Source organism: Cherax quadricarinatus, chromosome 2 (genome assembly GCF_038502225.1).
Source record: "Cherax quadricarinatus isolate ZL_2023a chromosome 2, ASM3850222v1, whole genome shotgun sequence".
Classification (NCBI taxonomy): Eukaryota; Metazoa; Arthropoda; class Malacostraca; order Decapoda; family Parastacidae; genus Cherax; species Cherax quadricarinatus.
The window spans coordinates 15,621,320-15,636,500 of NC_091293.1; the positions used below are offsets into that span (position 1 = coordinate 15,621,320).

Genomic DNA, 15,181 nt, shown 5'->3' on the forward strand with positions numbered 1-15,181 from the left:
TACACTCAACTGTGTGTGTACCAGTAGAACACTCAACTTATGGGTACCAGTAGTACACTCAACTGTGTGGGTACCAGTAGAATACTCAACTGTGTGTGTACCAGTAGTACAATCAACTGTGTGGGTACCAGTAGTACACTCTGCTGTTTGGGTACCAGTAGTACACTCAACTGTGTGTGTACCAGTAGAACACTCAACTGTGTGGGTACCAGTAGTACACTCAACTGTGTGGGTACCAGTAGTACACTCAAGTGTGTGGGTACAAGTAGAACACTCAACTGTGTGGGTACCAGTAGTACACTCAACTGTGTGGATACGAGTAGTACACTCTGCTGTGTGGGTACCAGTAGTACACTCAACTGTGTGGGTACCAGTAGTACACTCTGCTGTGTGGGTACCAGTAGTACACTCAACTGTGTGTGTACCAGTAGTACACTCAACTGTGTGGGTACCAGTAGTACACTCAAGTGTGTGGGTACCAGTAGAACACTCAACTGTGTGGGTACCAGTAGTACACTCAACTGTGTGGGTACCAGTAGTACACTCTGCTGTGTGGGTACCAGTAGTACACTCAACTGTGTGGGTACCAGTAGTACACTCTGCTGTGTGGGTACCAGTAGTGCACTCTGCTGTGTGGGTACCAGTCGTACACTCAACTGTGTGGGTACCAGTAGTACACTCAACTGTGTGGGTACCAGTAGTACACTCAAGTGTGTGGGTACCAGTAGAACACTCAACTGTGTGGGTACCAGTAGTACACTCAACTGTGTGGGTACCAGTAGTACACTCTGCTGTGTGGGTACCAGTAGTACACTCAACTGTGTGGGTACCAGTAGTACACTCTGCTGTGTGGGTACCAGTAGTACACTCTGCTGTGTGGGTACCAGTAGTACACTCAACTGTGTGGGTACCAGTAGTACACTCTGCTGTGTGAGTACCAGTAGTACACTCAACTGTGTGGGTACCAGTAGTACACTCAACTGTGTGGGTACCAGTAGTACACTCAAGTGTGTGGGTACCAGTAGTACACTCAACTGTGTGGGTACCAGTAGTACACTCAAGTGTGTGGGTACCAGTAGTACACTCAACTGTGTGGGTACCAGTAGTACACTCAAGTGTGTGGGTACCAGTAGTACACTCAACTGTGTGGGTACCAGTAGTACACTCAAGTGTGTGGGTACCAGTAGTACACTCAACTGTGTGGGTACCAGTAGTACACTCAAGTGTGTGGGTACCAGTAGTACACTCAACTGTGTGGGTACCAGTAGTACACTCAACTGTGTGGGTACCAGTAGTACACTCAACTGTGTGGGTACCAGTAGTACACTCAAGTGTGTGGGTATCAGTAGTACACTCAACTGTGTGGGTACCAGTAGTACACTCTGCTGTGTGGGTACCAGTAGTACACTCAACTGTGTGGGTACCAGTAGTGTAACCTAAGTTAAGGTACTTGTAGCCTACCCCTTACTTCCACTTCTGGATCTCGTGTTCACTCCGTGTCATTGTTTTGGTATATTGTATGTCCCATGTGTCTCCCTGTTTCATGCCGGAGGGAGTGGTGGACGGGGAGTCTTCTGACTGACTCTCCCTGCCTCGACCATCTTGATAATGTATGATGGTCCGCATTCTAGGTAGAAATAGGTTGTTCTTCTCGACTGATAACCTCAGTGTGGACTTTAAAAGTCCTCTGCTCTGTCTGTCTGTCTGTCTGTCTCTCTCTCTCTCTCTCTCTCTCTCTCTCTCTCTCTCTCTCTCTCTCTCTCTCTCTCTCTCTCTCTCTCTCTCTCTCTCTCTCTCTCTCTCTCTCTCTCTCTCTCTTTCTCTCTCTCTCTTTCTTTCTCCCTCTCAGACTTGCAAGTCCCAGTTTACAGATCATCTTCAGAGTTTTAACGCCGGTGTATCTTACAGGAAAATTCGGCATTGTTTTGGGCAGTGTAGGCGCCAAATATATTCAATAAATTGGGAAAATTGGAATACTGGTTTTCATGAAATGGCATGTGAATGCCTCTTCTGATCGGCTTCAAACCTTCAATGCTGATGTCCCTTTTTTAGAGGAAATTTTAAGACTGTTATTTGAATATTTTTTACTTGTCATGTTTCCCAATTTTTTTTTAATCTTTTATTTGTGTTGAAACTTGAGAAAGCAAACGCTGCTCTCATCGTGTTCAATACCTTTAATTAACCTCTGTATTGTCTCGATAAAGCACCTGGTGGGCGAAACGTTTTCAACACAATGAGACCCAGGTGCTGCACCTGCGTCTTCGTCAGTGCTGAAAGGGCAGTAGGAATATTTCGCAAATAGACTGGCGGACCATTGAAACAGTACCGAAGGTGAGGACGTACGACTCACGAAATCGTAATAACACGATTGCAGATACATCAGGGAACGGGTGGGGTTTGAATCTAGCCTGGTGAAACGTTTCCAGAATAAAGATACCCGAATTTTGCACAAGTTCCTTAATTATGAGAGACATATGAATATACTTTAGTCATAATGATGTAATTGGAAGTACATCAACATAAGAAGGATTTCGTATATTCAAAAATAAATTCGATTTTTTAAATAATGCAAAAAAACACTATTCTTCCCTTTTGCACCATCATTCATCAGATATACTTCGGTTTTATTCTTAAATTATATTATTCAATGACTGGCTACGACATAATCAGTTTTTTTTATGATCAGGTCACCCGTTCACGTCGTTTATAACTATGTAACTGAAGGTGTTAGAGGTCTGGCCGCCTACAGTGGCCTTAGTTAAATTGTGTTCACTTACTCTAGCGCCATACTGGTTTTGGTTCTTAACTTTGACAAAATGTACAGCAAGATTTTCTGGACACAGGTTGTCAGACATTTTGTATACATTTAAGCATTTTCAGTTAATGTAATTTATATTGAGCAGGACAGCACCGAGTCTGTACAGGAGCTGTGATGTGGCAGTTGTCGTTTATTTGCTACATTATTTACTTCGAATTCCCCTGACATGCATGGATCACATGATCATTACCATATATTTCAGATGGATTCTTCCCTTACACAGTATATCGAATTTATTTATCCTTTTCAGTTTATCTCTAGAGCCAAATAGTGTGACATCTGTTTTTCATAAGTGATTCGACAGTTTCTTTTATGTCCTAACAGTTTTCTGTGAGGCTGTTACCAGCCATAGTACTTAGGCTATACCTTCTACGCTTTCGCTTCCTGGCACTAAGAATTGTTATCAGTATACACTTCTAGTTTACATCTAACACTAATAGGATGTCATTAACCTAACACAAGAAGAGTTAGGGGCCTGCGATACTTCTTAGTGGCACTGCATGTGTTATCAACAGGAGTTCTGATACTGTTATTGATCGCGACAATATATTTCCTATTATTCAGTCTACAGAGACTATGCCGATACCTTGCAGTTTCTTATGTAGCACACTATGCTTCACTGTAGATGAGTAAGACACACTACAGCAATTTGATATCTACTGCCAAGATGTTTCGCCTGCTTGGCAGATTTCTCCAGTCGAAATACAGAGGTGACTTAAATAACAGAGACAGCAGAAGTAGGGGAGAGGTAGATGAGGTGACCAGTCCCTTGAGGAACGAAGTTTCAGGTGGTCAGTCCCTCAGCCCTGGTAAGTGTTCAACTCCAGAACCTGGATCATTATGAAGCTCATCTCCTTGTCCGTATGGTATATCATTAATATAATGATATAGTTCGATGTTTTAAATGCCTTTTGTAGATCTAATGTAACTATCCCTTTGGAATACCCTTTCGATACTGATATAAGTTCTTATTTAATCAATCAGGTTAATTAAGGAGGTATCCCTTGAATAATCCTGATTGGTAACTGTGTTAAGATATTATTGTCATTAGGATATTTAACTACCCAGTAATTTACCGTTTTCTTCAGGATTATTGACAGGCTGTACATACATGTGCACAATTTGTATCCCCCGCATGACCTCATATACATCTTAACATATTGAAAAGTTGTCCCAGTAAACGTCTTTTCTGAAAACATATCTGTTATTTATGATATTAACAGACCTACACTAACTGGCATTTGATCAACTGTTATCTTAAAACTAGGGGTTATCCTGGTTGACTGAGCTCCCTGGGCACGGCTTTGGAGGAGATAGACAAATTGATTATGTGAGCTAGGGGTACTTTTGTTTCGTAGCCTCAATCATTTTTTGGAGTCCAATGCTTTTAGTTTAGTTCACATTATTGTATACCTGTCTAGTTCACATTAGTTCCTTATATATAAATTCCTCAGCTACTCCTGATTAATTAGCCAGAGAACAGGTGGTGTCCTGTGGCCAGGTCGTCAAAGTTCTCGCATCACACACTGAGTGTCTAAGGTTCGATCCTCGGCAGGGTGGAAACATTGGGCGTGTTTCCTTACACCTGCTGTCCCTGTTCACCTAGCAGGGAAGTAGGTACCTGGATGTTAATCGACTGGTGTGGGTCGCACCCTGGTGTATAAGATTGAAGGAACCCAGTGGAAATATGACAGACAGTCCTCGATGACTCACTGACTTTCTTGGGTTATCCTGGGTGGCTCTCTGGGGTTAGAAATCCGAACAAAATCTTATCTTAACAGGTGAGGCTTGAAATTGTTTGGGGTGGAGCTTGTATTACAGTAGCAGAATATAAAAGCATTCACGTCTATGTTGAAATTGTTTTCATGCCCCTGGCAGTTTATTGACTGATGACACATGATGCTTCAGCTGGAGGCTGGATTGGATCATGAGCTACAACATAATAATAAAATAAATAATGTGAGAAGGTGGTTTGAGATGAAAGAAGAAGGAAGGAGGTTTATACATAACAGAGAATGATGGAAATGTAACACAGCGATATCGGGATATGTAATTTTGCCCACTCGGGGCTGCAGGTGGAATGAACTAAAGAAAAGGTAGAGGAAAACATAACACATTGTTTCAAGACGAGGCAGGTGCTGTAAGTACGTATATCACATCAAACACAACTTTTTTTTTTTTATTTTGTACGGATCAATTTTACAGCCCAGATCTGATATCTTGCCTCAGCTCATTACAAAGCCCACCCCCTGGACCCCACCCACAACAGTCAGACGAACATTCAGGTACCTACTTACTGTTAGGTGAACAGGGGCAGCAGACGTAAGGAAACATATCCAACATTTCCACCCAGCTAAGGGCTCGAACCACAGACACTCAGTACATGAGCTGAGTGTGCTACCAACCGAGCCGCGGGACACTTTACATACACAAAAAAAAAGGTTCTGTAACTCAAGGAAAATACATATAATTGAAAAGAAATTCCTTTTTTAACATAAAAAAAAGTGCAGACGAAGATTATGGTCAATGTTTCCATCCTCAGTAGAGTGTGATGCTGAGGCCAGTGACGACAACACAGGCAAACATGCTGACCAGGACGCTGACTGTGGTTGTGATGATGGTGATGATCCACCAAGATGGTCAGGTTTCAGGTTACAACATCAACACAAAGCTGGCCAGGGTGATGACCGGACCCAACGACTCTTACTATGGGTACAGTGTGACTCTGTGGCAAGACCAGCAAGGAGAGAAGAGGCAAGTTGTTTTGTGTGTGTGTGTGTGTGTGTGTGTGTGTGTGTGTGTGTATACATATTTTACACACACACATATATATATATATATATATATATATATATATATATATATATATATATATATATATATATATATATGTATATATATATATATATATATATGTATATATATATATATATATATATATATATATATATATATATATATATATATATATATATATATATATATATATATATATATATATATATATATATATATTGTTATGCTTGCACTCCAACAGCTTGTCAAAGTCTATTAGTCACTTGTTTTCATTCAGTACTCTCTAACACTGTCTATAACGCTCAAACATGCCTGCTGGATGCTCTAAGTTCTTTTTCAAAACCTTATTTGCACCATCTTTCTAACTCTTCTAAATTTAGGTAAGCTCTCTCCCTCTCACCATAGTCTGGTGCCCATTGCTAAAGGAACCCTCGCTAGGCAGACTCGTTGGCAGCCAAAATCAAGTAGATGTTGTCGCCATACCATCCTGGACTGACGGCAAGCAGAGAGTGCAGGACTTCACTTACGTGGCTACACGTAAACTGAAGCTGAAGGTGGTATCACCAGTTTCACGGAGACCCAGAAGTCCCTCAAATAAACGGAATTTGCGTCTTGATACTGCTTTGTCTCAGTTGTGTCAGAGAATCTCGTGCCATAGAAAAGTGGGCACTCAAGTTCTTCACCCATCAAGTGAGGAAGAAATTAGGTACACCTAGTGTTGCTCATAGAATACGTAAAATCATTGTCATGATAGGACTGAAGCTGCTGCGTGGTGATCAGAACAATGTTGTCTCTAGAGAATTTGTAGAACATACAATTCATGGGACAAGGGAATCAAGGTGGATTCAAATAACAGCCACATACATTGAAAGGTTTGGACTACATGAACTGCATCATGTTAAGACACAACTCTTTTTCCAGCTTGGTAGATAAAAGCTTTTGATATCTCTATGCCCACCTACCCTCCCATGAAACTAATCACGCACAATCCTCATTTAAATTCTGTGCTCTAGACAAATCCACGACCTGAAGACAAAAAAAAAATATCACACAGGATACGCTGATGGCTCCCAGACAGTAGGAGGGCGGGAAGTGCTGTTATCGTAAATCATTCTGATGGTACTATAATACAGAAACGTATTAGAATTAATAACTGGACTTCCACCTTACAAACTGAGGTCCATAACATACTTGTTACTCTCCAGCTTGTGGAAACTCCGACTTCGGACAATTTAATTGTAACTCACTGTCCTCATTACTTTAAATATCCTGAGACCTAAATGTTGTTACCATGCTTGTGTATGAAGCTAGGCACAGACATATACTAATTATTAATGAAGGGGTCAAAGTTAAACATATCTATGGAGAAAGTAACAAGGTCAATAGACTACCAGATGTTGTTACTGCTAAACTATAAGTATCTCTGGCAAACCTGTTGCTACTGATAAACTAAGGCTATGTTATATCTGTTGCAGTACTGTTGTTACTGCTAGACTAAGGCTAGATTATAAGTATCTCTTGCATACTGTTGCTACTGCTAGACTAAGATTAGGTTATAAGTGTATCTGGCAGTACTGTTGATACTATTAGACTAAGGCTAGGCTATAAGTATCTCTGGTAATACTATTGTTACTGCTAGAGTAAAACTATGTTATAAGGACCTCTGGCAATACGGTTTGTATAGAGATGTTAGTGACATAAAATGCGAAATATGTGGCAGAGACAGTGTCATACACTGGTGTGTGGACAGAGACAGTGTCATACACTGGTGTATGGACAGAGACAGTGTCATACACTGGTGTGTGGACAGAGACAGTGTCATACTCTGGTGTGTGGACAGTGTCATACACTGGTTTGTGGACAGAGACAGTGTCATACACTGGTGTGTGGACAGACAGGGCCATACACTGGTGTGTGGACAGACAGTGTCATACACTGGTGTGTGGACAGACAGTGTCATACACTGGTGTGTGGACAGACAGTGTCATACACTGGTGTGTGTACAGAGACAGTGTCATACACTGGTGTGTGGACAGACAGTGTCATACACTGGTGTGTGGACAGACAGTGTCATACACTGGTGTGTGGACAGAGACAGCGTCATACAATGGAACAATACATATTAAAGTGTACAAACATACAACCTTTCAGAAACACTTTCATTGTTAATAATATCTGAAATCTTGAGGTTGTATCCACATTTTGCGTCAACTAGATGAATGAATTGTTTTTTAAAGTGGCGGCAACACAGTAATAACTAATGTTTAGTAAGTTAAGAATACTGCAACTCCATACTCTATTGTGCTCATTAGATATAGGTAGAAATCGTAATGTGAGTTGACCGTAATAACTGCTCGGTGGGATCTGATGAAGACCCAGTGAGACCTTTGTAATCCCTTCTTATTGCGCTACCGCTCACAGGATGAGCTGCGGATGCGCAGTAAACTAGCCGCTCAGGTGACACAGCTAACTCAAGCTCTTGAATAAAGTAAGCGACAAACTTGTCATGGAAACCACAGACACCAGGTGGAAAAACTCGAGAGATAAGTATACGTAAGGTCATAAAAGGATAGGAGGAAAATAGAAAAGCAAATATTTACACCTTGAAGAAAGACAACAAGAGGCCACAGGAGAAAAATGTGAGAAAAATTGAACAATAATAAAATGAGAGCCAAGAGATGGAATGAAGCACTGTGATCACAATTAATTTTAACATAGCAAACCTCTGCTCCAGTATTTACAAACAGGTCATTTTAAACAGGTTGTCACACATGTCACATTGCTCATAGATGGCACTACCGGACATCAACACAACTCTACATCCCACATGATGATTGTGCCACGGGATGGCACTACCAGGCATCAATATAACTACATCCCACATGATAATGGTGCCACTGGATGGCACTACAAGGCATCAACATAATTCTACATCCTACATAATGATGGTGCCACGGGATGGCACTCCGGGCATCAACATAACTCTATATCCCACATGATGATGGTGCCACTGGATGGCACTACCAGGCATCAACATAATTCTACATCCCACATAATGATGGTGCCACTGGATGGCACTACCAGGCATCAACATAACTCTACATACCACATGATGATGGTGCCACAGGATAACTCTCTCACAGATGGTACTACGAGTCGTCCACATAATTCCATTTCCCACATAAAAATGGCCCCACCACCAACAAAACATTTTTATCAAAACAGTTTTATCCCCACAACTGGCACCAGACTGGCACCAGACTGGTCACGCTTGTCAACACAATACCTTAAGCCATTCACACAGTGTTATTCTTGCTATTTGAAAATATTTATCAATAAAGATTTTGGAACTCTTAAACATTTCTTTAATAAATAAAAAACACTTTTTAATAGTTGAGAAAATAAGGAACGTTACACAGCCATAATATATTGTTACGATTGTGTTGCAAAAGCTTAAATTTTCGCCTTTAACCATGTAGTGTTATCTAACACCTGGTGAATGTATATGTATATATATATATATATATATATATATATATACACACATATATATATATATATATATATATATATATATATATATATATATATATATATATATATATATATATATATATATACTAAACTTGACTTAAGTCCCTAATTTAGATATTAAAGTATTCTTGAATGGTTGTGTAAGTCAGGCGCAGCCTTGATGACCCTCAGGAGGTGATAGTCTTTAAACCCCGTTGACCAACAATTTAGACGTCATAAAATAACTTTCCGATTTAGAATTCCCCAGAGATTGTTGTTGCAACTGTTTTATTGCAGACAACATTGAAGAAAATACAAACACAAACACATAGTGAGAAACCGCAGTTGAAATACTCGGAAAAGAACATGAGGGTGTTCCTAGACAGAGACAGAACACAAACAGAACGACAGCAGCTGAGGGAGAAGACAAAAAAGCGAAAGGAGCTACGAAAGGAGACAAGGATGGAACCAGCAGAGGTCAATCACAGCAGAGCAGAGCAGCAAGCGCAAGCACACACAGAACTATCCTCAGAACACCATCCCAACACAAACTACAATCCACACTCACAGCTTCCACCCAACACCCAGCTATAGAATCCCACAGTATGCTACCAGGTCTCCCACCCTCACAGGCCCCCCAAACCACAGTGTTGGAAAGGAAACTGAAGATATGGTACACAAACACTGATGGAATAACAAATAAGTGGGAGGAGTGGCACGAAAGAGTCGAAGAGGCATCACTGGACATAATAGCTCTCACAGAAACCAAGTTAACAGGTATGATAACAGATGCCATATTTCCAATGGGATACCAGATTATGAGGAAAGACAGAGGTAACAGGGGGGGGAGGAGTGGCACTGTTGATCAAAAACCAATGGAATTTTGATCAACTGGAGAGAGGAAAGAGCGAAGAAGCAAGCGATTACAAAGCGGGGGCACTTCACTCTGGAGGTCCCAAGGTGGTAATTGCAGTGATGCATAACCCACCACAGAACAGCAGGAGGCCAAGGCAAGAGTAGGACGAGAGCAATAGAGCGATGGTTGACACACTGGCTGCAGTGGCCAGAAGAGCTCATGCATGCAGGGCAAAGCTCCTGATCATGGGCGACTTTAACCACAAGGAGATCTAATGGGAGAACTTGGAGCCACATGGGGGCCAAGACACATGGAGGGCTAGGATGATGGAGGTGGTACTGGAAAACTTCATGCACCAACACGTAAGGGACACTACAAGAGAGAGAGAGGAGAGGATGAACCAGCAAGACTGGACCTAGTATTCACCTTGCGTAGTGCAGATATTGAGGACATCACATATGAAAGACCCCTTGGGGCCAGCGATCATGTGGTTTTAAGCTTCAAATACACAGTAGAGCTACAAGTGGAGGGGGACGAATGAAGCCAAACTACAAGAAAGGGGACTACACGGGAATGAGGAACTTCCTGAACGGGGTTCAGTGGGACAGAGAACTGGCAGGGAAGTCAGTTAATGAGATGATGGAATATGTAGCAACAATGTGCAAGGAGGCTGAGAAGAGGTTTGTACCCAAGGGTAACAGGACTAATGAAAAAGCTAGGATGAGCCCATGGTTCACCCAAAGGTTCAGGGAGGCAAAAACCAAGTGTGCTAGGGAATGGAAGAAATATAGAAGGCAAAGGACCCAGGAGAATAAGGAGAGCAGTCGTAGAGCCAGAAATGAATATGTAGAGATAAGAAGGGAGGCCCAACGGCAATATGAAAACGACACAGCAGCAAAAGCCAAATCTGACCCAAAACTGTTATACAGACACATCAGGAGGAAAACAACAGTCAAGGACCAGGTAATCAGGCTAAGGAAGGAAGGAGGAGAGACAACAAGAAAAGACCGTGAAGTATGTGAGGAACTCAACAAGAGATTTAAAGAAGTGTTCACAGAGGAGACAGAAGGGTCTCCAGTAAGACAGAGAGGTGGGGCACACCACCAAGTGCTGGACACAGTACACACAACCAAGGAAGAAGTGAAGAGGCATCTGAGTGAGACAGATACCTCAAAGGCAATGGGGCCAGATAACATCTCTCCATGGGTCCTGAGAGAGGGAGCAGAGGCGCTATGTGTACCCCTAACAAAAATATTCAATATATCTTTCGAAACAGGGAGATTGCCTGAGGCATGGAAGACAAAAATGTAGTCCCAATCTTTAAAAAAGGAGACAGACATGGAGCACTAAACTACAGACCAGTGTCACTAACATGTATAGTATGCAAAATCATGGAGAAGATTGTCAGGAGAAGAGTGGTGGAACACCTAGAAAGGAATGATCTCATCAACAGCAACCAACATGGTTTCAGGGACGGGAAATCTTGTGTCACAAACCTACTGGAGTTCTATGACATGGTGACAGCAGTAAGACAAGAGAGAGAGGGGTGGGTGGATTGCATTTTCTTGGACTGCAAGAAGGCGTTTGACACAGTTCTACAAAAGAGATTAGTGCAAAAACTGGAGGACCAAGCAGGGATAACAGGGAAGGCACTACAATGGATCAGGGAATACTTGTCAGGAAGACAGCAGCGAGTCATGGTACGTGGCGAGGTGCCAGAGTGGGCACCTGTGACCAGCGGGGTCCCACAGGGGTCAGTCCTAGGACCAGTGCTGTTTCTGGTATTTGTGAACGACATGACGGAAGGAATAGACTCCGAAGTGTCCCTGTTTGCAGATGACGTGAAGTTGATGAGAAGAATTCATTCGATCGAAGACCAGGCAGAACTACAAAGGGATCTGGACAGGCTGCAGACCTGGTCCAGCAATTGGCTACTGGAGTTCAACCCCACCAAGTGCAAAGTCATGAAGATTGGGGAAGGGCAAAGAAGACCGCAGACTTAGAACAGTCTTGGGGGCCAGAGACTACAAACCTCACTCAAGGAAAAAGATCTTGGGGTGAGTATAACACCAGGCACATCTCCTGAAGCGCACATCAACCAAATAACTGCTGCAGCATACGGGCGCCTAGCAAACCTCAGAACAGCATTCCGACATCTTAATGAGGAATCGTTCAGGACCCTGTACACCGTGTACGTTAGGCTCATATTGGAGTATGCGGCACCAGTTTGGAACCCACACCTAGCCAAGCACGTAAAGAAACTAGAGAAAGTGCAAAGGTTTGCAACAAGACTAGTCCCAGAGCTAAGAGGTATGTCCTACAAGGAGAGGTTAAGGGAAATCAACCTGACGACACTGGAGGACAGGAGAGATAGGGGGGACATGATAACGACATACAAAATTCTGAGAGGAATTGACAAGGATGTTCCAGAGATGGGACACAGCAACAAGGGGACACAGTTGGAAGTTGAAGACACAGATGAATCACAGGGATGTTTGGAAGTATTTCTTCAGCCACAGAGTAGTCAGGAAGTTAAATAGTTTGGGAAGCGATGTAGTGGAGGCAGGATCCACACATAGCTTTAAACAGAGGTATGATGAAGCTCACGGTTCAGGGAGAGTGACCTAATAGCGATCAGTGAAGAGGCGGGGACAGGAGCTTGGACTCGACCCCTACCACCTCAACTAGGTGAGTACAGAGGCTATACACACCTTTGTGTTATATATGTTGTGTCCCTTAAATGTATACTGATAACTTCCATATAAGACAGGATGGACACTAGTCAGGATAGACACTAGTCAAGATAGACACTAGTCAAGATAGACACTAGTCAGGATAGATACTTGTTAGGATAAACACTAGCCAAGATAGACACTAGTCAGGATAGATACTAGTCAGGATAGACACTAGTCAAGATAGACACTAGTCAAGATAGACACTAGTCAGGATACATACTAGTTAGGATAGATACTAGTCAGGATAGATACTAGTCAGGATAGACGCTAGTCAGGATAGACACTAGTCAAGATAGACACTAGTCAGGATAGATACTAGCCAGGATAGATACTAGTTAGGATAGACACTAGTTAGTATAGACACTAGTTAGGATAGACACTAGTTAGGATAGACACTAGTTAGGATAGACACAAGTCAGGATAGATACTAGTCAGGATAGATACTAGTTAGGATAGACACTAGTTAGGATAGACACTAGTCAGGATAGATACTAGTCAGGATAGATACTACTTAGGATAGACACTAGTTAGGATAGACACTAGTTAAGATAGACACTAGTTAGGATAGACACTAGTTAGGATAGACACTAGTTAGGATAGACACTAGTTAGGATAGACACTAGTTACGATAGACACTAGTTAGGATAGACACTAGTTAGGATAGATACTAGTTAGGATAGACACTAGTTAGGATGGACACTAGTCAGGATAGACACTAGTCAGGATAGACACTAGTCAGGATAGACACTAGTCAGGATAGACACTAGTCAGGATAGACACTAGTCAGGATGGACACTAGTCAGGACAGACACTAGTCAGGATAGACACTAGTCAGGATGGACACTAGTCAGGACAGACACTAGTCAGGATAGACACTAGTCAGGATAGACACTAGTCAGGATGGACACTAGTCAGGATAGAGACTAGTCAGGATGGACATTAGTCAGGATAGACACTAGTCAGGATGGACACTAGTCAGGATAGACACTAGTCAGGATGGACACTAGTCAGGATAGACACTAGTCAGGATAGACACTAGTCAGGATGGACATTAGTCAGGATAGACACTAGTCAGGATGGACACTAGTCAGGATAGACACTAGTCAGGATAGACACTAGTCAGGATAGACACTAGTCAGGATAGACACTAGTCAGGATGGACACTAGTCAGGATAGAGACTAGTCAGGATGGACACTAGTCAGGATAGACACTAGTCAGGATGGACACTAGTCAGGATAGACACTAGTCAGGATAGAGACTAGTCAGGATGGACACTAGTCAGGATGGACACTAGTCAGGATAGACACTAGTCAGGATGGACACTAGTCAGGATAGACACTAGTCAGGATGGACACTAGTCAGGATAGACACTAGTCAGGATGGACACTAGTCAGGATAGACACTAGTCAGGATGGACACTAGTCAGGATAGACACTAGTCAGGATGGACACTAGTCAGGATAGACACTAGTCAGGATAGACACTAGTCAGGATAGACACTAGTCAGGATGGACACTAGTCAGGATAGACACTAGTCAGGATGGACACTAGTCAGGATAGAGACTAGTCAGGATAGACACTAGTCAGGATAGAGACTAGTCACGATTAATAATCAACACGACATAAATATAGCCTAATATCTAACCAGGATTACAGTGATCTGCGAACTTAGAAGTTATTTTAGACATGATACTGATTCATTAGACATATAAGATCACTCTTACGTGAAAATCTTTGGTTAAATTAAATATAACTGGGTCAACATGTGTAAAAATTTGTGCTCCAATTCCTTGAATCAAGAACTCTCTAACAGTATTTAGACAACTTCCTTACAGAGGCGTGGACAAAATCCCGTAACACGTGACCTTAGTCACCCTGAGGTTCTAACTTGTGTGTGTATGTGTGTGGCAGAGTGGTGGTGGGGGCGCCTAGGGGTAGAAGCTCCCCAGAGGGAGTGCCCAGGGGAAGTAACGCCATGGGTACCAACTACAGCTTACCACTGGGGAACATCCATGTGTGTGGTCCCTTCACTGATCACTGTCACCCACTGCCTTCACTGCCCAGCCTCTCTTACCAGGGTGAGTATACTGTCCATGGTGAGTACACTGTCCACGGGTGAGTATACTGCCCAAGATGTGTTTACTGTCTCTTCCTTCACTGCCTAGCCTCTCTTACCAGGGTGAGTATAGTGTCAAGGGTAAGTATACTGTCCAGGGTGAGTATACTGTCCACGGGTGAGTAAACTGCCCAGGATGTGTTTACTGTCTCTTCCTTCACTGCCCAGCCTCTCTTACCAGGGTGAGTATAGTGTTAAGGGTGAGTATACTGTCCTCGGATGAGTATACTGTCCAGCGTGAGTATACTGTCCACGGGTGAGTATACTGTCCAGTGTGAGTATACTGTCCAGTGTGAGTATACTGCCCAGGATGTGTTTACTGTCTCTGCATTCACTGCCCAGCCTCT

The 15,181-nt window shown here is 42.6% G+C and overlaps 1 protein-coding gene across 1 annotated transcript in view; it reads left to right on the plus strand.

Annotated features, from left to right (window-relative positions):
- The window catches only part of LOC128704266 (integrin alpha pat-2), a gene marked incomplete at its 3' end in the record, with an annotated part of 181,218 nt that overhangs the window by 17,031 nt on the left and 149,006 nt on the right, over positions 1-15,181 (plus strand). Inside the window, 2 exon segments of the mRNA XM_070089611.1 lie at positions 5,361-5,572; positions 14,630-14,796. Of these exon segments, the coding sequence (XP_069945712.1) occupies positions 5,370-5,572; positions 14,630-14,796 (370 nt within the window).